Genomic DNA, 21,050 nt, shown 5'->3' with positions numbered 1-21,050 from the left:
AGCACAAGCCTGGGGATCCTTCCGCAAACCCTCCTGATTTTTTTTCCACCCACCGCCACCGCTCCACTCTTCGATTCCTTTGGAAGTTTCGCGGCGGCTCCAAGCGGCGAGCTGGGAAGATTGATGGGATCGCTGCCTTATGCGTTTGTTTGCACGGAGAAGGAAGCTTGACAGAGGATTACGCTGCCCCTAAAAAAATACAAGTAAGTTCGTTGCACAGGAAATGGGCTTCATGTAACTTTGGATGGAAACATTGGCGATTTTAACTTGAACAGTGCATCCGAGTGAGGCGGCTCTCCGGGCAGTTGGCATCCATTCTTCGGAGCTGGGTAACTTGTTGGCGATTCTGTCTGCCTGCACCCCGTGTGTACTGGAGAATTGCACCTGATTTTGACTGAGTAGACTGTATTTCCCTCCCCACCTTTCTGTATCGCGGAGGGAGGAGACGGAGAGTCAAGAATAATTGATAATAATATTGTGCCTCTTGCCATAAAGACCCAAAAGGAATTTTAATAAAAATTTCCTGCAGCTCATGCCAAGGGGGAAACCCCAGAGTCAAGAGTTCCGCGTGACTGAAGACACCCCCCCCTTCCAAGAATGCGAAGCACATCCAATAAAATCGCTGCATTATAACTCTGCTCCCGGCGTCGGGGGCGCAGGGTGGGAGCGGGCCGCGCGGGCAGGATGGCGCACGCGGGGAGAACCGGGTATGACAACCGGGAGATAGTGATGAAGTACATCCACTATAAGCTGTCGCAGCGGGGCTACGAGTGGGAGGCTGGCGACGCGAGCGCCGCGCCCCCGGGGGCCACCTCCGCGCCGAGCGTCCTCTCCTCCCCGCCCGCGGCGCCCCAGGGCCCGGCCGCCAGGACCTCACCGCCCCAGGCTGCCCCCGCCGCGCAGCCAGCGCTCAGCCCGGTGCCCCCGGTGGTCCACCTGACCCTGCGCCAGGCGGGCGACGACTTCTCTAGGCGCTACCGCCGCGACTTCGCCGAGATGTCCAGCCAGCTGCACCTGACCCCCTTCACCGCGAGGGGACGCTTCGCCACGGTGGTGGAGGAGCTCTTCAGGGATGGGGTGAACTGGGGGCGGATTGTGGCCTTCTTTGAGTTCGGTGGGGTCATGTGTGTGGAGAGCGTCAACCGGGAGATGTCGCCCCTGGTGGACAGCATCGCCGTCTGGATGACCGAGTACCTGAACCGGCACCTGCACACTTGGATCCAGGATAACGGAGGCTGGGTAGGTGCATGTATTGGGGAGTGGGTACCGTTGCTTGAGGTCACAGGTTGAAGACTCCTTGGTTGAACACGAGTGGGTGGGCTGTTGGGCCACTGAAATCAAACCAGGTCACTTTCTCCCCTGCTTCCCTCTCTCCCCTGCCCTTCCCTGTTGTTTCCCGCCAAGAGGAAAACTTGCTTGCATGTCGTTGACCATCGGTGACTCGGCCTTGGCCGTCCAGTAGGAGCTGGTGGTAAATGGCATCTCTTGCGTGTTGCTTAAGCTGTGGTCCTCGGAAGTTCATGTGGCTCAGGGAGCTTGTGAGTGTTAGAGATTTCAGGGCCCACTCATACCCACTGCCCCAGACGGCAGGCTTGGGCCCGGGCAATCTGCCTTTAAACCAGCTCTCCCGGTGGGATCCTTCTGTGTGCCAAACTTTGGGAACCACACAGAAGAACAGATTCCACCAGAGGACCAAGGGCATGTTTTCTGAGACTCACTTGGTAAAACTGACCCAAAGGGGAAAATCAATATGCTGCCTTCTCTCAGCGCCATGGGTTTGTAAAGAAATGAGATAACGTTGCAGGGGTCCTTGGACTCCAACCCACAATGCGTGCGTATCGCTTTCCCAGTGGACGTGATCCTGCCTGGAGAAGAGTATTAGACAGAGAAGTGTTACTCATCAGAGATAGAATTAGCATCGTGTGCCTTATGGGCTGAGTCTGTAACACGAGTAGCAGGTCAGGGTCTCTGAGAATTGTGGTATCTTTTACTTTCCACCCCCTCCCCCAAATCCGAATCATGTTGTCTCCGCTGCGAAAAGACAAACCTAACCCAAAGGGCTTCTAGGGTGTGTCTGCAAAGTGCAGAAGAATGGATTCCTGGCTGTGAATTGTCTCGTGCCTTGCTGTGAGTCAAAGTGATTGATGGCTGCACGTTTGAAGGACACCTGTGAGGTGCTCTGTTCTGGTACTGGATCAGCTCGAGGGAGCCCGGTGGTTAAACCGATAGGTGACTAGCTGAAAGGTCAGTGAGTAGTTCAAGCCCACCAGCTGCTCCCTGGGGGAAAGATGGGCAATCTGCATCCGTCGAGATTGACAGCCGTGGAACCTTTAAGGAGCAGGTCTACTTTGTCCTGCAGGGTCACTGGCAGTCGGTCACTGGGAGTAGGTATCGCCCCGGCAGTAGAGGGTTTGGGTTTTGGATGGTGCTAGGTAGAACTTTAGTCATTTGGCCATGCCACTGTTCTTATCTCTTTGGAGGGGGAAAGGGGGTGTGTAGATGCTATGACTCAAGGTTTGTTGTTAACAGCTACGTCTCATATCTAAATTATGAAAAAGTAAAAAGAACAATTCTTGCCTGAGGTTATTTTAAGACTTTTGTTTTCATCCGAAGGCTTATCTTTGGCAAAGGATGCAATTCATTGCTTCCTCTTGTAGTCCTCTGGGAGAATTACTATTGGGCTTATTGTATAGGACTTAACAGGAACAAAACAGTCTGGAAATGACTACAAGTAGCTTAGAACTCATTGCGTGTTTCATCACAGTCTATAAAGCGTGCTAATGTCAAGGGGCCCAGAAGAGAAACAATGGAGAATAGTAGATTCCTGACTTAAACATTTGAGCCTGTTTGGCCAAAGATGTTGGAAATGCCGATGTTTAACATTGTGCGTCTCTGAAATTGAAATATGCTTTGCCAGTGATTTGCTGGTTTCTCAATTGAGAGCCCTTGTGGTCCGCTGTTTTGCCCTTTAGGAGGAATTCACCCAAGGATGGGAGGAATATTTATGTTAAATGTTTGGTTAAGTCAGTGGATTATTTTTTTTATTTCTCTTTAAGCATGAACACCAAAGAGATAGGGGCTTTCAGATTCCCCAAAGAGCATGTTTAAGTCAAAGTAAAACTTAGCTTCACAGTTAGAGATATTTTAAAGTTGTTTTTCCAGTTGGAAGAAAGTTAAAGTGGTAACGACCCTATTGATCTAGTAGCTCAATGAAAGGGAAACAGAGGCATATGTTCATGTTAGAAGTGAAGACAGACTCTGATCTTTGCCGTTCGATTGTAGTCTATTTACCCCCCTCTACAGCTGTGGCTTCTTCTTAAGTGACAGTTCATTTTCCCCTCCTCCTCACATAAGAGTTGCTGGAGGAGAACCTATCCCTGTGGTCCATAGGTATCTGAGGTTGGTGACTGTGGAGCTACATCTTATGGTGCCAAACCACAGTGACACACTGTAGAACATGTTAGGAAAAAAGTCCTTCTTGATGAAACCCCTAAAAGTAAAAATCATGGAGGCGCACGATTGGCCAGTGTTGAAATGTGCAGCCGTTTCCAGAACAACACACAGATTGCTGGCAGCAGGGAAACACGAAGGAATTTGGCAAGGACGAAAGGCACCGATCAGGAAATACAATCGGCTACAGACACTCGGGAATGAAAGAGGTGGCATTTGAGCGTTGCTAGGGGTTTGCCTGTGATGTCAGATGTCTGTTCTTCTTCGTTTAGTGTAGGGATTGGGCATAGGGACAGGCTTTCCTCCACATTTTCACTAGTCGGGGCTGCACCTCTAGTAATAGGCAGTGTGGGCATGGTCTTGGCTATGGTAACGTTTCAGCAGAGCGCTTACACGGTTCCCAATGTGTGACTGATCCAGGCGGGGCTATCGACACAGTGGGTGACTCGGTGCATTGACTGGATCGTGAACCAGTGGAGGCTTTCAACCTGGAAGCACCTCTTTCCTTGGCTGCTGCTGCTGCTGCTGCAACGTCAGGACCTCTCCAGAGGCCAAGGCAAGCAGCCTGCATCCCACATCCCAAGCCTGGGGGTGAGACCACGGCGGAGAGGTCCCTGCAGTCGGCAGATGAAATAAAGATGGAAGAAGAGGGTGGATGCTGCATGTGCTTTCATCCCTAGTCTGCAGTAGGTATTGTGTGACACCCGCAGAAAGGCAGGAGACGGGGAGCAGAGAGACAGCAGCCGTGTCCTAGGCTTGTCGACTCAGTGTGGTCCATGAGCTTCCCCTGGGAGCTTGCTTGAAATGTAGAATTAGCTCAGAGCCTACCCTGGACTACCTGAGTCAAACTCTGTGGTTAACAAGACCCCAGATGATTCGTGGGTGCTGCCTAAGAACTTGATCCCTGGGGGGGCACCCTTTTGGCAGAATGACCCATCAGCGCTCCATTCCCAAAGCTTCAAAGGCCCATAGTTTTACCTGGCACCCTGAAGAGTTCCCAGGTGTGCCGCAAAGGGCGCTGACATCAGGAAGGCCCAGGTGGAGATGAAAGTGAAATGGGAGATAGGGTACTAGGTGCCCTTTCTTCTCAGAGTGCTTTTCAAGGTAGCAAGACAATTTATAGGAGCCCTCGGGCTCAGCAGTTGGATGTTTGTCTGCTCACTGAAAGGTGAGTGGTTCAAACCCAGCACACTGCTCCACAGAAGAAAAATCAGCAGTCTAGGCTTGAAAGATGTCAGCCTAGGGATCCCTAGTGGCGGTCTTCTCTGTCATATCGGGTTGATACTCCACAACCAAACTCACTGCCATCAAATCAGTTCTGACTCATGGAGAGCCTATAGGAGAGGGTAGAACTGGCCCTGTGGCCTTCCTAGATAGTAGCTCTTTATAGGAGTAGAAAGCCTTATCTGGCTTCTGGAAGGAGCTGCTGGTGGTTTTGAACTGCTGACCTTGCTGATCGAAACTTGTAACTAACCGCTCTGCCACCAGGGCTCCTATAGGGTTGATAGGAATCGGAATTGATTTGATGGCACAAGAGGGCCCCTTCCCCCTTCTGCTGTTACAACGTGTATCGGCATCACTGACCCCATTAAAGAAAGCTAGCTTTTCTACTCTGTTGAAAGACCAAAGCTTTAGCTCTTTTAGTAGTTTTAATGTTATCCCCTTATAACACGGTTTAATTCTGCAAATGAGTTTCATTAGTATGCTTGAAACTTCTTGGAACAAAGAGGCTCTTTTCAAGCAAAGGGTTGAGATGGTGCCACGGTGATGGTGGGGGTGAAAATTGTTGCCGCGTCCTCTCAAGTGGGCAATGGGGCAACATCATCTGTATGTGTTAGAAGGCAGTCATAGACGGGCTACCAAAGAAGTGAGCTCTGGTGGCGTGTTGGGTTAGGCATTGGGTTGCTAACGACAAGGTTGTTGGTTTGAGGCCATCAGCTGCTCTGTGGGAGAAAGATGAGGCTGCCTGCCCCAGTAAAGATCCGCAGCCTCGGAAATCCACAGGAGAGAATTCTGCTCCGCCCTATGGAGTCACCGCGAGTCAGAATTGACCTGATGCCAGCGAGCTTTGTTTGGTTTTGAAAAGAATGATCTGGTTCAACCAGAAAATGGTTAGGCTTCATTCTGTTGATGAAGTGATGGCCCCAACTTTAATTTTTTATTTTTAACTGATCTTTTGGCCTTGGTCGTTTAGAAAGATATCCCTGGGCTGCTTTTGCGCCCTCTACCCAGCTTCTCTTCTCTGAATGCAGTCCACACCCAGCAAAAGCAATAACCTTCTCGTGCCAGCGTCCCAATTACGTGAAAGAACATCATTTTTATCGAGGCTGAGAATCAGCTGCTGATGGCCCATGTTGGCAGCAAAAGGCTAGGAGCAAAAATAGCCTGAAGACGGTCCAGTCTTAAATAATATATTTAATGATGAATTTTCCTTGGGAAAGTGTATCTTTCTGCCTGTTAAGCATCACATGACCCCTTTCAATAATTTATTTTGTAGGAGGAAAGAAAAAAAAATCATTGCTCCGAGAGCTTCCAGTCATGTGCTGCTGAGTGATGATATTTCTAGCCCTACTGAACATTTCGTAGTTCTCCCCGTTCGCTTTCCTGTTTCAGGGCTTGGTTGCTGCTTGCTGAGTGGGGCACACAGGGTTTCTCCCGAGAGCCTGTGCCCGTGAGGTGTGCTTTCCAGGGAGAACCGATGGTTCATTTTTTAAGCAAATTGTAGACCCAAATGGTACTCTGCTCTTCCTGTTATCACGTCATTTCCGACTCATAGCAACCCTGTTGGGCAGTGGGCAGAGTGGAACTGCCTCTGTGGGGTTCTTAGGCTCTCAGTCTTCACGGGAGTAGAAAGCCTCATCTTTCTCCCAGGGAGCTGCCGGTGGTTTTGAACTGCTGACCTTGCAGTTAGCAGGCCCAAGGCGTAGGCGTAGCGGCGCATTCATGACACCACAAAGGGTTCCTTTGGTGACGTTGCAGATTGCTTCACTGGCGTTAGGCATGAGGCACCACCACCTCACAGAAAGCCCCAGATTAATGACTGCAGCAACACGCCGAGTTCGGATACGCTGAGCTGAAGATCACAAGGTCCGAGGTTTGAAACCGTCTATTCCCTTAGAGATTTATGGCCTCGGAAACCCAAAGGGGGCAGTTCTGCCCTGTCCAATGGGGTAGCTTTGAGTCAAGATCCGCTTGATGGTAATGAGGTTGAGTTGTTTGAGTTTTCTTACCTGTGTCCTCTTTAGCATCCAGAAGGGCTGGCAGAGTTCCTCAGAAAGTCGGTGTGTGGATGTGGTGTGTTGGGTATCAGTGATCTCAACCCTTCACCATGCCTCTGCCGCCACTGCTCCAAGGTCCCCAGTCCTGTCACAGCAGCCCAGTCTGACTACGCAGCAGAAGTGCACTTGGGCGCACACACAACAAGGTCTTTGTAGTGCACGAGTAGAGAAGTCTTTTGTTGTTGCTGTTCCCCCAGAGATGTATTGTATTTGAGGTTCAAAGGTCCCGCCAACCCTTTTTAAGGTAATCTAATGCCACCTGATCCAGGTATAGCAGTAGCCGGTCAGCACGGTCAGCCTCTCCCCCAGCCCCGTGTGGAGGACCACTCACTGGATTCCCTTCTCAAGGAAGTTTTCCTTTGAGTTTGGTTCAGACAGAATCCAGATCCGATGTCCACCCGGGACTCGTGATGAAAATCCCCCCACGATGGAGATGCGAGTTCCACAGACTCTCGAGTGCAGCTTTCTTGGGGTCGGGCCCTGGGCTCGGCGGGGTCACAGGAAGGAAAGCGAGTCTCTGCCTGTCTTGGGTGAACGCAGAGGCCAGAGCCCTAGGGCCTTTATTTCGTAAACTCGGTCACCACACATAAAAAGCCTGGCCAGGCTCTCAGGCCGAGAGGGAAAATAATCATCTCAGAATGTGTTATTTTGCATACACCTCAGCCTTTGCCTAAAAAAGAAGTTATTTCGAACCATATGGCTGTTCATGTGTGCATTAAAGCCTGATTTAACCTGGGGGAGAAATGGAGATGGCGTTCATAATACAGAGTAACTGGGCATGCTCTGAGGAGAACCGAGAGGGGGGGAGTTCCCTTGGTTAAATATGTACCCACTACGCCGCACCCTTTGGGGCCAGCCCCTGGTAGTTACTCACTGGGCTGCAAACCCCAAAGTCCCATGTTCAAAATCACCAGCTGTTCTGCTGGAGAGAGATGAGGCTTTCTACTCCCGGAAAGAGTGACAGTCTCAGAAACTCACAGGGGCATTTCTACCCTGCCTCACAGGGTCGCTGTGAGTTGGCATTGACGTGATGGCAGCGAGTGAGACGCACCTTTCAGAGTTCTGGTAGTGCAGCGCATTGCGCATTGGGCTGCGAGCTGCAAGGTAGCCGCGTGAGACCACCAGCCTCTCCCAGGGAGAAAGATGAGGCTTTCTGCTCCATGAAGAGTTGCAGTCTTGGAAACCCACAGGGCAGTTCTACTGGGCCCTGTAGGGTGCTGCGAGTCAGACTGCTCTTGGCGGCAGTGATCGGCTTGTTTCCGACACACCCTTCAGAGGATGTCTGGTGTCCCGTCACTTAAATGCTAATAGGCAAACCCAGAAGAGTAGGCGGTTGGAACCCACCCCACCACTCCAAGGGTGCAGCTTTCTGCTCTCATGCAGATGACAACCTTGGGAACTGGATGGGACGGTCCCCACTGTCCTAGAGACCCACTGGACGGAGCACAGCAGGCTGCAATACTTGGATTTTAGCTCGTTTTAGTCAATATCAACAGGAAGCACAGTTATTTATCTATGTGCATGTAAAATCGTAAGTGAAGGCAAATTGCATTAGGTGACAGTAGCGTTCCCCACAGGACCTGACTCAGCTCAGTAAGAAGTCGTATGTGTGGCTCCGTGGTTAAGCTTGTGCTGCCAACCCAGCAGCTACTCCTGGGAAGAAGGACGAGGCCGTCAGCTTCCATAGAGGCTACAGTTCTGGTCACTGTACAGGGCCCCTCCGGTCGGAATCAGCTCCCAGTGTTGGGCTTCAGCACCCTATGCGGAGTTCAGAGGACTTCGTGAGTGGGCATCTGTGGTTCTAAAAGCATGTCGTCAGTGATGTTTAAGTGAGAGAGAGTCAGGCTCCTCAGTGAGGATGACTAGACCAGATTACCTTTGATGAAACGGTGGTGCCCTTGGGGAGGGTCAGTGGTTCAAACCCACCAGGCGCTCCTCGGGAGATGACGTGGCTGAGGAGGCCAAGGCCGACTGCTCCTGTAAAGATTGACAGCCTTGAAGCCCTATTGAGATTGGGAATTGGAATTGGCTGCTGTCAGGTTGTGTGTGTGTGTGTGTGTGTGTGTGTGTGTGTGTAATCTTTTTAAAAAGCAAAACCCTCCTGTATGCAGAAAAATACCTATAGGTTCTGAGCCAGACGGGCTCTTTCTTTGGGAGGGGGCCTTTTAATTTGCGGGGACAGCCCCCACGGTGCTTCTCTTTAAAAATAACTGCGGACACGCACTTCCTCTCCCTCACAGTCCTTTTCCTAACGATAAAGAGCTTCTAACTTCTTGGAATTGGTGGCTCCCTTGTTTTACATGGAAGTGACCAAACTTTAAAAACTAAGGCAGAGCTGTTTTCCCGTCTAAATATGTCGCTCTTGTTCTGACGTCTCACTCAGAAAGATTGTGCTGCTTCTCGGGGGTCAAAACAAGGGCCTCCCCCTCCCCATCCCCGCTTCTTCAGGGAGAATGACTATTGGGTGATTATTTCTGCCCACCAAAGGGAAGGCTGGGAGCTGTAACTCTGTGAGACCCTCCAGCCCAGGAAGGGTTGGGTTAATCGCAGGGAGTCACCAAACTCAGAGAATCTGAAATGGGTTCTGACCCAAGCTAGTCTGTAACTCCACAGGCATAAGGAGTCCTGGTGACACAGTGGTCCAGCGCTGCTCCCAGTTTAAGCCCACCCAGTCGCCCACTTTACTTCCATAAAGTTAAACCCAAGCCCACTGCCATTGCGTCGACTCCAACGCCCGGGGAAGTGCTTGTAGAGTGGCTGAGATGGGACAGCCTCCTCTTTCTGCTGCAGAGCGGCTGGTGGGCTTGAACCTTGATCTTGCAGTTAGCAGCCCAGCGCCTCACTCATAGCACCACTGGGGCTTCCGGAAGGATGACAGCCGAGGAAACCCTGTGGGCAGTTCTCCCACCATCAGTCTTGTTCCAGGTAGCAGGGCAAGTGCAACTCTGCCAACAGACAGTGTCCTGTCCGCCGTCGAGCACACAAGCCACCCCTGAGTATCTGGGCCAGGACTCACACAGCGGAGGGCAAGGTGAGAGATTAGCGTGGGGCTAACACTCGAGCTTTTGCTAAAATTTGACTAACTGAACTATACTAAAATAGCTTGTAGTAAAGACTACTTCCCTAAATGCCATCTTCACCATGTTCGAAAGGGAATGTCCCTGCCCTGCTGGCGTGGCCGACTGGGTGGGTATTTCTTGGGCACAGAAGGCCCTCACCGGACCTGAGGCTACCTCTTCTTGCCTACAGGGGGAGGCTCCGCTGGGCAGCCGTGCCTTCCTCCTCCCACTGCTTATTTTGCCTTCAGAATTTTAGGGCTAGAACCACATTCCCTTTTTAGTTAATATTCAGCTCGCCAGCTCTCTGGGCCTCCGACGCGGTGAGTCAGAATCGGATGCCTGGCTCCACTCGGCCCTTTATTTTGTCTCCTGAAAACAAGACGAGAACCCAGAGTGTCAAGAGAAGCTTTAATTTTTCCAGGGATTTTTCCATTGAGACCAATACATCTTCTCTTGTGACAACCCCAATGACTATATTTCTCTCTCTCTCTCTTTGAGTGTTTCAAACGGGCTTTTCTCAAACGGCAAAGGAGTCTGGGGGTTGATGGGTTCTAGTGCGTGGAGCACCCACGTCTTGCAGGTTACTCCCATTTGATCTCAGCAGGTGTGTAAGATGTCTTTGGCCTTGCGGTGTGAGACGTGTCATATCTGGGTATGTCCGACCCGTGCATCGAATGTGAAGTGGAATTGGTGGCACATATTCCACTCTGCTGCTCGAAACATGTCCAAGAGGATAGGAGATCATTACGTTCCGTGCCTGTTTGGCCTGTGTAGCCTTCTTACAATTAGGAGCGGAGTCAAATAAATGACAGATTATGTCATGTCTAGATGCTGATATTGTAGGTCTCGCTGGGAATTACAGTATAGATATATACAGGATAGATACGAGGCATCCAGGATGCTCGTGCCAGCCCCACCCCCCACCCCCCAGGTTTAGTTTCTCTGAAGCACCTCCCCCACTTCCTGCAAGGAGTCCTGCAGCTTTCCTGCAAGCAGGAACAGCCAAATCCCGAAGATGTTGGAAAGCGTTGGTTTATAACAACCCACTGCTCCACCTGGGCTCCTTTGGGTCACAGGTCACGTCCTTGAAAGCACAGTTCGTCTGATCTGCTTTTTGGATGGTGCATCAGGTAAAGCTTCCCACCAGGAATGAAAAGGCCCATGGTTCTAGCCCACCCAACTTCTCGGTAGGAGAAAGGTGGGGGGGTCAGCTTCCATAAGGATTCTAAACCACGTGTGCTGCCTTTGAGTGACCTTGTCCTCACTCGCTGCCATCTGATCACTTCCGACTCACAGTGACCCCCTAGGACAGGGCGGAACTGCCCCACTGGGTTTTGAGCTTGTCAATCTGTAGCGGAGTCCCATGTTTCCTCTTTCTCCCATGGGGCAGCTGGCCGTCTTAAACCGTGCACCTTTTGGTTAGCGGCATTGTGCTGACTCCACTGAGCCACCAGGGTGCCTCCGTGACAAACTCAAACATCCACAGAGGTAGACGGCCACGGCTTTCTCCTACAGAGTGGCTAGTGGCCCTGAACCCCAGAGCTGCCAGGTAGCAGTTGAGCACTTTCTCCACTGCTCCATCAGGGCTTTTCAAAGGAAAAGACAAGGGGTGGCCGGGAGTTGGACTTGGGTCTTCTCACACGCTAGGTGAGAATCATACTCCCAGAGCAGTGAGTGACTCTCCCCGACCCCAATAAAGATTTAGCCTTAGAACCCTTATGGGATGGTTCACTCCGCCAATAGGGTGGCTGTGAGTCTGAATCGGCTGCATGTCGGGGAGTTGACTAGTTACAGGGGCGCTATGAGTCGGCGTTGACTCGGTGGCGGTGAGTTCTTTTGCTTTGCTTTTAAGTAGGGAAAAGGCAAGTGTTGGTTCAAACCCAGAAGCCACTCTGAAGGAAAAAGGTGAGCTTTCTGCTCCCGGGAAGGTGTACAGCCTCGGAAACCTGCAGGGGCAGTTCCATTCTGCTCTCTACGGTCACTGTCAGTTGGAATCGACTCGATGGCTGTTGTCTGTGTTTTGGTTTGGTTTAAGTCTATAAATAGCTGTACACCTTGATAACCCTCAGTGAACAGAGGTCAGATTGAGCCAGATGGGGACCTGGGAGAGAAGATGACTTCTCTGGGAGAGGGGTTTTCGGGAGGGCTCCCGCAGGCTGCAGTGCCTGAGGTGTGCTCGTGCTGGGGTGCCTGGGAAGACTCCATACTCGCTCCCCTGGGATAATAAGCCTCTGCTCTGCGAACTGATCCTGGGTCCTCAGTGGAGAGGTTTGGGTGCAATGTGGAAGAGCTCCAACGAGGCAGAACGAGTTTGAAGGCCAGGCGGGACGTGCAGACCGCAGGAAGTTGGCTGATTGAGGCTGGCTAATGGAGACTGGTGGGAGGTGGAAGCACATGGAACCACATGGTAGGGGACCACATCTGCAGAAGCAGCACCCAGGGACTGACAACAGGTAGGCTGTGAGGGATGAAGAAATTGGAGAGTCCAGAGATTTCAGGAGTGACCCCCGCCACCCCAGTACATGATGAGAAGAGTAAAAGATTACAAGTGCGCATTTTGGGCGTAGACATGATAGGCTTAACTTTGGACATGTTGGTGTTGAGTTGCGGGTGGGATAGCCAACTGAAGTGTCCACTAGGCAGTTGGAGATGTCCATGCGAAGTCTATAATACAATATGCCTTTCCCCTAAACCATGTGGATTTCCGTTTTCTCTTCTTTCCTATCTGGTCCCAAAATACCTTGACCTTCTTTTACTTGTTTATTTATTTTTGGATGTCAAGGCTCAGTGCTTGAAGCTCCCCCACCCCCAGCCCCCAGCCCCACCCTGGAGCTCCACAGCAGAAAGCTGAGGCTGGCTGTTCCCTCAGAGCCGATGCTGGCTTGTCCTGAGTTCTAGAATCACCTGGATGGCAGTGGTTTCGTGTAGGGTTTGGTGTTTGTGCCTCAAAGGTCCCACCAGCTCATACATAGTTCATCGGGATGAAAGGAAAAAGAAAATACTTGGAAGAGTTTGATGCCAGCCTTTATCACTGGACTGACCAAGTGTGTTAGTCCTTCCTGGAAGGAAAACTTCACCGATTCATCCTTGATGCTAATGCTAGATGCTGCCACAGCGTACAAAGGACGTGTACGCATGGTCTCCATTTGGGGCATTGTCCTTTCTCAAATCTAATCCAAAGGGTGGGGGTTCCAGCCTGAGATTACACAGCACCCCCGATCATGCTGGGTGCCTGGCTGGCCCACGGCTCTCTTGGGGGAGGGACAGGTGGAGGTTCCTCTGACGAATGGGGAAGCTCAAGCATAAAAGGACAATATCCATAGCACAAGAAAGAATGACCCCTCGGTCATTCTTCCTTAGTACAGGCAGCCAATTGAAGGTACACGTCCATGGAGCCCAGGGTTTCGGCGGTGAGAGCCTGTGAGGTCTTGCTGACCGACAAGGAGCTGCCCGACGGGAGGCCTCGGGGAAAACCATTGGCCTGGTAGCACTAGCCGAGGGCTCTGCTCTGGCTTTCAGAACCTCTGTGATCTGTGTCTGGAGGTCGTTCACCCCTTGGCAGGAAGCAAGCCCACGTCTTGTGGTTCATCTTGGTCATCTGCTTAAGAGCGGTGGTATGATTTATTTACTTCCCATGAAGCTGGACGATGTGCCTCCAAGGGCTTTTTAAAGAGAGGGACGCGTCAGCTTACAGATTTGTCCCAGACTATGAGACCGCAAGCAAAAGCCGCCGCTCTTGCCCCTCGCGTTTCCATCTGTGCCTCGTGTTCCCATGGCCAGCCCCCCTTAAACCCCTTATCTTTGAGTGGATTCTGAAACTACAAATTAAAAAGGACACCCGGATAATTGGCCTGTTCTCCAAAGTATCTGCCTCCTGTGTTGCTGCCAGATTCGTTCTTAATGAATACATCCAGTGACAGTGGGGTTCTTGGGCTTGTCCTGAGCCCGTGAGAAATGAGCCTCCCTGCTTTGTAACAGCTTGCCGCTCGGGGAGGGACAAAAAGGAAGAAGAAAAAAAAATACAGGCATGGCACAAGTTTTCTTTGACGGCAGTTTTCTTTCCCATAAGTGATACTTGGAGAATTCAGTGAAGGTCTTGTTAGTTTTCTGTTTCATGCTTGGCCTGTGCATGAGAATAACACAAGCTGTCACTGCACATCAGTGGCCCTGCATGAAGCTTTGTATCGGAGACTGAAAGCATTTCATATTTGACTCAATTAAAAATTAACTGATGCGTGTATGTGTCAAGTGGAATTTGAAGGTACTTTTCCCAAGGGCTTATTTAAAGGGTGGTTTTAAATTTGTGCTTTTAGAATGTGGAGACTTGGGGGGCATCTGATGTAAGGAGTCTTGCTGGCAATGTGGATGAGGCATTGATGGTTCAACCCACGGCAAGGTTGGTGGTTCAAACCCACCAGCTGCTCTGAGGGACGATGAGGCTGTCTGCTCCCATAAAGATTTATAGCCTCGGTAAAACCAATATAGGGTCAAAATGAGTCGGAATGGAGCCGATGGCTGTGGGCTTGGTTTTGGGAAGATGAATTTGAGCCCCGGGTCAGCTGCTAACTGAAAGGTCAGTGGTTGGAACCCCCAGTTGTCTTCTGGAGAAAGATGTGGTCATCTGCCTCCATACAGATTTATACTCTTGAAAACCAGGCCCCCCAAAGCCTCACTGCCATTGAGTCAGAATCAACTCATAGCCACCCTCTTAGACAGAGCCTTTGGATTTCCAAGGTTGCAAAATCCTACACCCATAAAATGTTCCTGTGATTTCAGTGAGAGTTTACATGGCAGATTTAGGTTCTCCTCTGAAAATTTCTGTACAGCTTGTTCAGTGACATTGGTCACCTGTTTGTTTCAATGTAAGAGAAAGCAGAAAGTAATAGAACATAAGACTGGGCTCACAGGGAAAACAAATGATAAGATGTTAACTGTTCACCTAATGATAGCTGCTTTAATTCCCCTTCCGAAGCACTCTGCCTGAGGCAGGGCTGTCCACCTCCCTCGAGTCCAGTGGAGGCTTATACCCCATGAGGATGCTCTGCAAATGGATTTGGGGCCTCCACTGCCTTTCATACCCTTCTGCAAACCGGGTGCTCAGAATTTAAGCTCTAATACCTGTCCCTCCTCTGATGTGTGATTTCATTATTTTCAAGGTTGTAAAGCTTTGTGGGAGCAGAAAGCCTTCACTTTCTCCTGCAGTTTGTGTGGGGAGCAAGTGGCAAGTAGACAGGAGCCATTTCCCTCCTGAGCGAGGCCTGGCCTGGCGGAAGTAGCTGGATGGCAGAAATGGACAACACTGGGTCTTGACAAGGGAGCCCTGATGGTGCCGTGGCTGAACACTTAGTTGTTGACCAGAAAGGTTGGTGGTTTGAATCCACCAGCCGCTCCAGATGTGGCAGTCTGTTTCCATAACGATTTACAGCCCTGGCAACGCTGTAGGCAGTTCTGTTCTGCCTCCTAGGGTGCCCCTGACGAGGTGGCGATGGATGTAAGCACTGACGGTGGATGGACAGTGGGGTGGCGGGAGACTTCGGAAGATGCAGTGATTGGTTAAGGGCTTTGGAACACTGCTCATCTCTTCTTCAACAACTGTTTTTCTATACTTAACTCTTCCCTTATAATCCTCTATTTTGTAACCATTTTAAAAAATTTTTGAATTAGGTCAGAGGGCTTTACATTTCAGACCATCCAGTCTGCATTCAACAGTTCAACCCCCGGGTCAACCACCCCCTCCCCTGATTTCTCTCCCCCTTCCAACTTCAGCCAAGTCAATACCTGTCCACCTTCTAGTCTGTTGCTTTATCCTCTTACCCTTGCCCTCCCTCCCTGGGCGACCTCGCAAGTCTGTTCCCTCTGGTGTGCAAGTCCCTGTTTGGGAGTTTATCCGCCTCACAGTGGCCTCAGACAATATTTGCCCTTCACTCAGCACAATGTTCTCCAGGTCCACACCTGTGATGAGGTGTGTTGTGGTTTTGTCGTTGATTTTCAGTGATGCGTAGTATTCCATTGCGTGGGTGTACCAGCGTTTCTTGATCCATTCTCCTGTTGATGGGCATGTGGGCAGGGTCCAGCGTCTGGCTACTGTGAAAAGCGCTGCCCTACACATGGGTGTGCCCGTCTGTTCGTGCTCCAGTTCTTGCCTCTTTAGGATCGCTCCTCAGCAGCGGGATTGCTGGATGGGAAGGAATTTCTATCCCTGCTTGTTTGAGGTCGTGCATATCGCTTTCCACCGGGGTTGTGCACCCTGTAATCGTTTTGTAAAGAATGTGCTCATATTCTGATTACGTGCAAGTCTCCCTTCTTTCTTTCCTCGTTCTCTTAAATGAACATGACCTGGTCCAGACGTTATTTTGTTAGAATTCACACGGTGATGAACCTTTTGTTAATAAAAGTGCAGGCGGAACAAAGTCATCTGTGGTAGGCCATTGTCTTAGTCTTTTCTTTCAGATGGGCAACTGCCAGTGGCCGGGAATCCTGTCTTTATGTTGCTTTGCTGAGGATCCCATCTTTTGCTCCTTGATGGTCACAGCAGCCCCACACACGGAGGGCTCAGTCCCATTCCTCTCTGCCTTCTTCTCTCCACAGGCTTTCTGCTGTGAGTTTCTCCATGTGGAGGCCTGAGAACCGTTGGCTTAGAGAGGCTGGGGTGGAGCTAGGAAGTACAGGGACGCTGATAATCACCCCCAGTTTGGGAATCTGAGTGGCGGTTCCTTTCCTAATGGCTCTAGATTCTTCAATAGAAACGTCCTTGGGTATGGTCAGTCTTGGAAGATGCTATCTCTACGGTTTTCTGCTTCAAAAGCCCCCTGGAAGACGAAGGTGCAATCTTCAGTCTGGGGTTCCCTGCCTCCTTTGGTTCAACCTCTGACGTTTTTTTCATGTCGATCGTAGAGAGGAGCCTAATGTCTGATGCCCCTGTCAGAGTTGAGTTGATGGTTGTGAGGTTCTGTGTGTGTGGACTATGTGCCAGCAGAACCCGAGTTGAACGGTTCTGCACACAGGAGATTCTATAACCCCTCCCGAGTCTCCCTATGCGGGTGGGAAGCAGAACTACAGGCAGGAAGCAGAGGTTCACGAAGGTCAAGTTACTGTGCCTATTCAGACGCCAGCCCAGGACCCTTTCTTAGGCAATCCTACAGATAATGGATGTCCCCAGCAAGGTTTAAAAACAAACACACAATGCGTTTAGAAGTAAAATGAATGAGGACTTGATGCCCCGTGTTGTTTCTTGAGGAACAGAGTGGTTAGGCACAGGCATTGAATTGGGGCATGGTGTCCCGTTTCTGAGGAGAACTGCCCCATGGTGTCCGAGTGTCTGAGACTGAATGCTTCCCTAGGGCCCATCACCAGGTTGCTTCTCCTGCGCAGCTGCCAGGCGGGTCTAGCCACCAACCTCTCCGTTAGCAGCCGAGTGTGTACCTGTTGCCCGTCCGTGGATTTTATTTTAGTAGAATGGTGCTCGGTTAGGTAAGTAGTCAGTACAAAAGAGGAAGACTCTTGCCGAGATGGATGGACAGTAGCCACAACGGGCGCCAATGTGACAAGAATTTTGAGGATGGAGCAGGATGGGGGGAGAGGGTTTCCTTCTGTGGCACACGGGGTCGCTTTGAGATGGACCGGCCCCGACAGCCCCTAACAGTAGCGATGGCAGTAAGTAATATCGTTCTCAGAACATGGGCTGTTGGATTTCCTTAGGAAGCCAGTTGCTGTTAGGTGTCACTGAGTTGAATTCTTCCACTCTTAGATTAACTCAACGTCGTTCAACATGATCACTGCTTCGTACCAAAACCATACAACTGATTAGACCCTAACCCCCACCCCACGGCCAGGCCTGGCTCCGGGGTCAGAGGATGTTGGAATAACAGACCCACCGTGCTCTCTAGTGATCTCACTGTCCAATTATAACCTGCCTACTGCCTCCGGAAAGAGGTGGGGAGGGCTTTGGTGGTGATCAGAGTGTGCGTGGTGCTTATTTTAAGCCTGCACATTGAGTGTGTGTCCCCACAGGTCCTGAGGTGAAATGACACATTACTCAAGCTTGTAAAAGATGACGATGAAGCTGCATGTATATTTAGCTGTAACTTAAAAAAAAAATCATTTTATTGGGAGCTCTTACATCTCTTAGAACAACACATTCATCAATTATATCACTCACACTTGTGCAGATGTTGCCATCATCATTTTCAAAGTATTTTCTTTCTGCTTGAGCCCTGGGTATCAGCTCCTCTTTTTCCCACCCTTCCACCCTCATGAACCCTTGATAAATGATAAATTATTATTATCTTCACATCTTACACTGTCACTGTCTCCCCTCACCCACGTTGCTGTTGTTCATTCCCCTTGGGGACAAGGGGGGTAATCCATTGTTCATTGCAATCAGTTCCTCCTCTCTCCCCCTTCTCCCTACTCTCCGGGTATCACTATTCCCATTACGGTTCCTGAGGGGATTATCTGTCCTGGATTCCGTGTGTCCAGAGCTATTATCTGTACCAATGAATGTGCTCTGGTCTAGCAGGACTTTAGTTGTGACTTTTACACTCTTCATAAACAGACCCCCCCTTCAGCACAGGCATTCAGAGAGAGCGGTCCCTGTGCCGCCACGCCCCCCGCCCCCGCCCTTGGCCCTGCTTGGTTTGGGTACATTTGGCTTAGACCAGCACAGTGTTTCCACAATACCATGTGAACAGGGTGCTGCTGCGTGGTGGAGGCGCAGGTCTGAGGGAGTTTCAGCCGGGCCAGGAAACTCTGCGCTGAAAAGACACTTGCAACATTCCGTTCTGACCGGATTGGAAACTCTTACTGGCTTCGTCCTGAAGCCGGTCTCGCTCCCCCTGCTTTCTGATTCCGTTGTATTCCTCTCTGCGTCAGGAGGGACTCTTTCAAGCTCCTGTGCCGAATGAGTAACTGGAGTCCAGAAGAAGAAAGAAAAACAGAATAGTGTGAGGGGGTGTCTTTCATCAAGCACCCCTAAGTAAAGAAGTGACATTCAGCAGGCCTCCCGGGCACAATATGCAAGGCCTTTTTAGAGTAGAAGTTCATGGTGCTTCACGAGGAAGCAGAAAAGGAAGAGAAATTCTTAATCGGGCAGAGGGACTATTGTGACCTTTCATTAAGTGAGACAGAGTTCACGTTAGGCTCCCCACACCCTGCGTGGTGGGCTAGTTGAATCAAGCCTCCCACGAATATTTCTTCTCTCTCCTCTGGGAAGTTTTATAGACCAGATTACTTTAATGTTGGTCCAATATAAGCAAAAACGTCTGATTTTTAAGTTAGAAGCCCATGGTGTGGTGGTGTTTTCTGTATTTTGAATGCATTCTGAAACTCCTAATGAGTGTCGCTAAAGAGAGCCCTGGTGGCAGATTAGTTAAGACCTTGGCTACTAATTGCAAGGTCCGGCAGTTCAAACCCACCAGCCATCCAGAGGGAGGGAGAAAGACGTGGCAGTCCGATTCAGTCAAGATGGACAGCCTTGGGGACCCTCTGGGGCAGTTGTTCTGGGTCCTGGCGGGTCGTTATGCGTTGCAATCAACCTGACCGCTGCAGGTCTGGTGGGAAATTGCAACAGGAAGAAAAGAACCTCAAGGAAAGACCGAAGCCTGAGGGTCACCTTGGACTGGTCTGAAGGTCATCGTGGACTCCGAACAGCCTGGTTCTTTTCCCAGAGGTCTCCGGGCCATCTTTGTTGCAGGAGGGAGGCCCAGGACTGGGAGAGTGTGGAGTCGGCCCTGTGCCCAGCAGGGGCTCGTCAGTGTCCAGCGTGAAGAGGAGAAAGCCCTGTCCTTCCTTGCCTTCAGCTCCCCTTGCTGTGACTCACAAAGCCGACCTGGAAATAAAGCGTGGCCCCTTACCTACCGGTCGTCGCTGGGGGCTTTTTTCAAGCTGATTTTCCGACTCACGGTGGCCTGCCCACTGGGTTTTCCAGGGGATAACTTGGTGGGAGCAAATCCCCACGCCCCTCTCCTGTGGACCCTGGGCTGGGTTGTAAACCTCAGCCTTCTAGTGAGCAGCCAAGTGCGTCAGCGCGGCACCACCGGCACTGCTTTATTGACCTCATAGCAGCGACTAACACTGACTTGGGAGCTAAAGACCCTTACTGTGCGGCCCCCATAGGACACAAACATTTTAGAGATTGCTGCTCAGCAGCGAGGCAGATGCTAAGCATTTTGAGAAACGGGGCGGCATTGAGATCTCTTTCCTGCAGAAGGATGCCACCGGCCAGCATTCTAACTATAAGGATTAGTTCCTTTTGAAAGATACATTTTCTCAAAAGATTGCTTATCTTCCCCCCACCCCACCCCCAAAAGCTCACTGCGATCTCGTTAATTCCAACTACTCCTGATAGGGTAGAACCGCCCCTGTGGGTTTCTGAGACTGTTATAAATCTTTGTGAGAGTAGAAAGCCTCATCTTTCTCCCATGGAGCAGCTGGTGGATTCAAACTGCTTGACGGCATGGCTAGCAGTCCAACTCTTGTGTCACAGTGGGCCATCAGCACTCCTTACCCCCACCTCCTCCCCTGATTGTGGGGGTAGCAGTGCATGACATGAAGACCCCATTTGGCAGCGGGGAGATTGGAGCCCTATGAATTCTTCAAACTCTGAAATCACTGCCGTCGAGTGGCTTCAAACTCAAAGCGACCTTATGGGACAGGGTAGAACTGCCCCCAGTGGGTTTCCGAGACTGTAACTCTTACGGCAGTAGAAAGCCTCGTCTTTCTTGATTCAGACTCTTAGCAACCTTCTAGGGCAGAGTGGAATGGCCCCTGTGGGTTTCTGAGACTGTAACTCTCTGTGGGAACAGAAAGGCTCACTTTTTCTCTCATGGAGTAGCTGGTCCATTCGACCTATTGACCTTGCAGTAAGCAGCCCTACACACAACCCACTACACCACCAGGGTTCATCCTGTGAATTTGTATAAACATGATGTTACAAGCCGTTTGCAAGTAGCAGACCAGCGTGCCCTACAAGCCAGCTTGGGGACCAGAACACTGCTTGGGGTGAGGCCCTGAGCTTGGGCCGGCAGTAACAGGATCTCAGCGGCCTGTAACACTGGGCGGCCTCAGTGGCTACTACTCTGCCGAGTCATCGAGATTGGGCCGTTTCCGTGAAGAGTTCAGGAGAAGTGATTAATCTATTGCAGAAGCATCCCCATACCAAATGGTTAATTTTTTTAAAGAAAAATTTAGGCTTCAGTCATCTGAAAAACTCAGCGTACTTGCAGTGGCTCCTTCCAGTACATAGCCAGAGAAGGGAAGCCCACCA

At 50.7% G+C, this 21,050-nt stretch overlaps 1 protein-coding gene across 1 annotated transcript in view; it reads left to right on the top strand.

Moving 5' to 3' along the window:
- The first annotated feature begins 20 nt into the window (after positions 1-20).
- Positions 21-21,050, top strand: part of BCL2 (BCL2 apoptosis regulator) — a 203,221-nt gene continuing 182,191 nt past the window's right edge. The window contains exon 1 of the mRNA XM_004703025.2: positions 21-1,239. Coding sequence (XP_004703082.1) covers positions 685-1,239 — 555 coding nt within the window. The 5' untranslated portion in view covers positions 21-684. The remainder of the gene's footprint in view (positions 1,240-21,050) is intronic.

This window comes from Echinops telfairi, unplaced genomic scaffold, assembly GCF_000313985.2.
Source record: "Echinops telfairi isolate 266 unplaced genomic scaffold, ASM31398v2 ScPeMD7_7400;HRSCAF=8409, whole genome shotgun sequence".
Lineage (NCBI taxonomy): Eukaryota > Metazoa > Chordata > Mammalia > Afrosoricida > Tenrecidae > Echinops > Echinops telfairi.
Note: the sequence above shows the minus strand (reverse complement) of the source record. Positions and strands in the feature narration are given on the sequence as shown.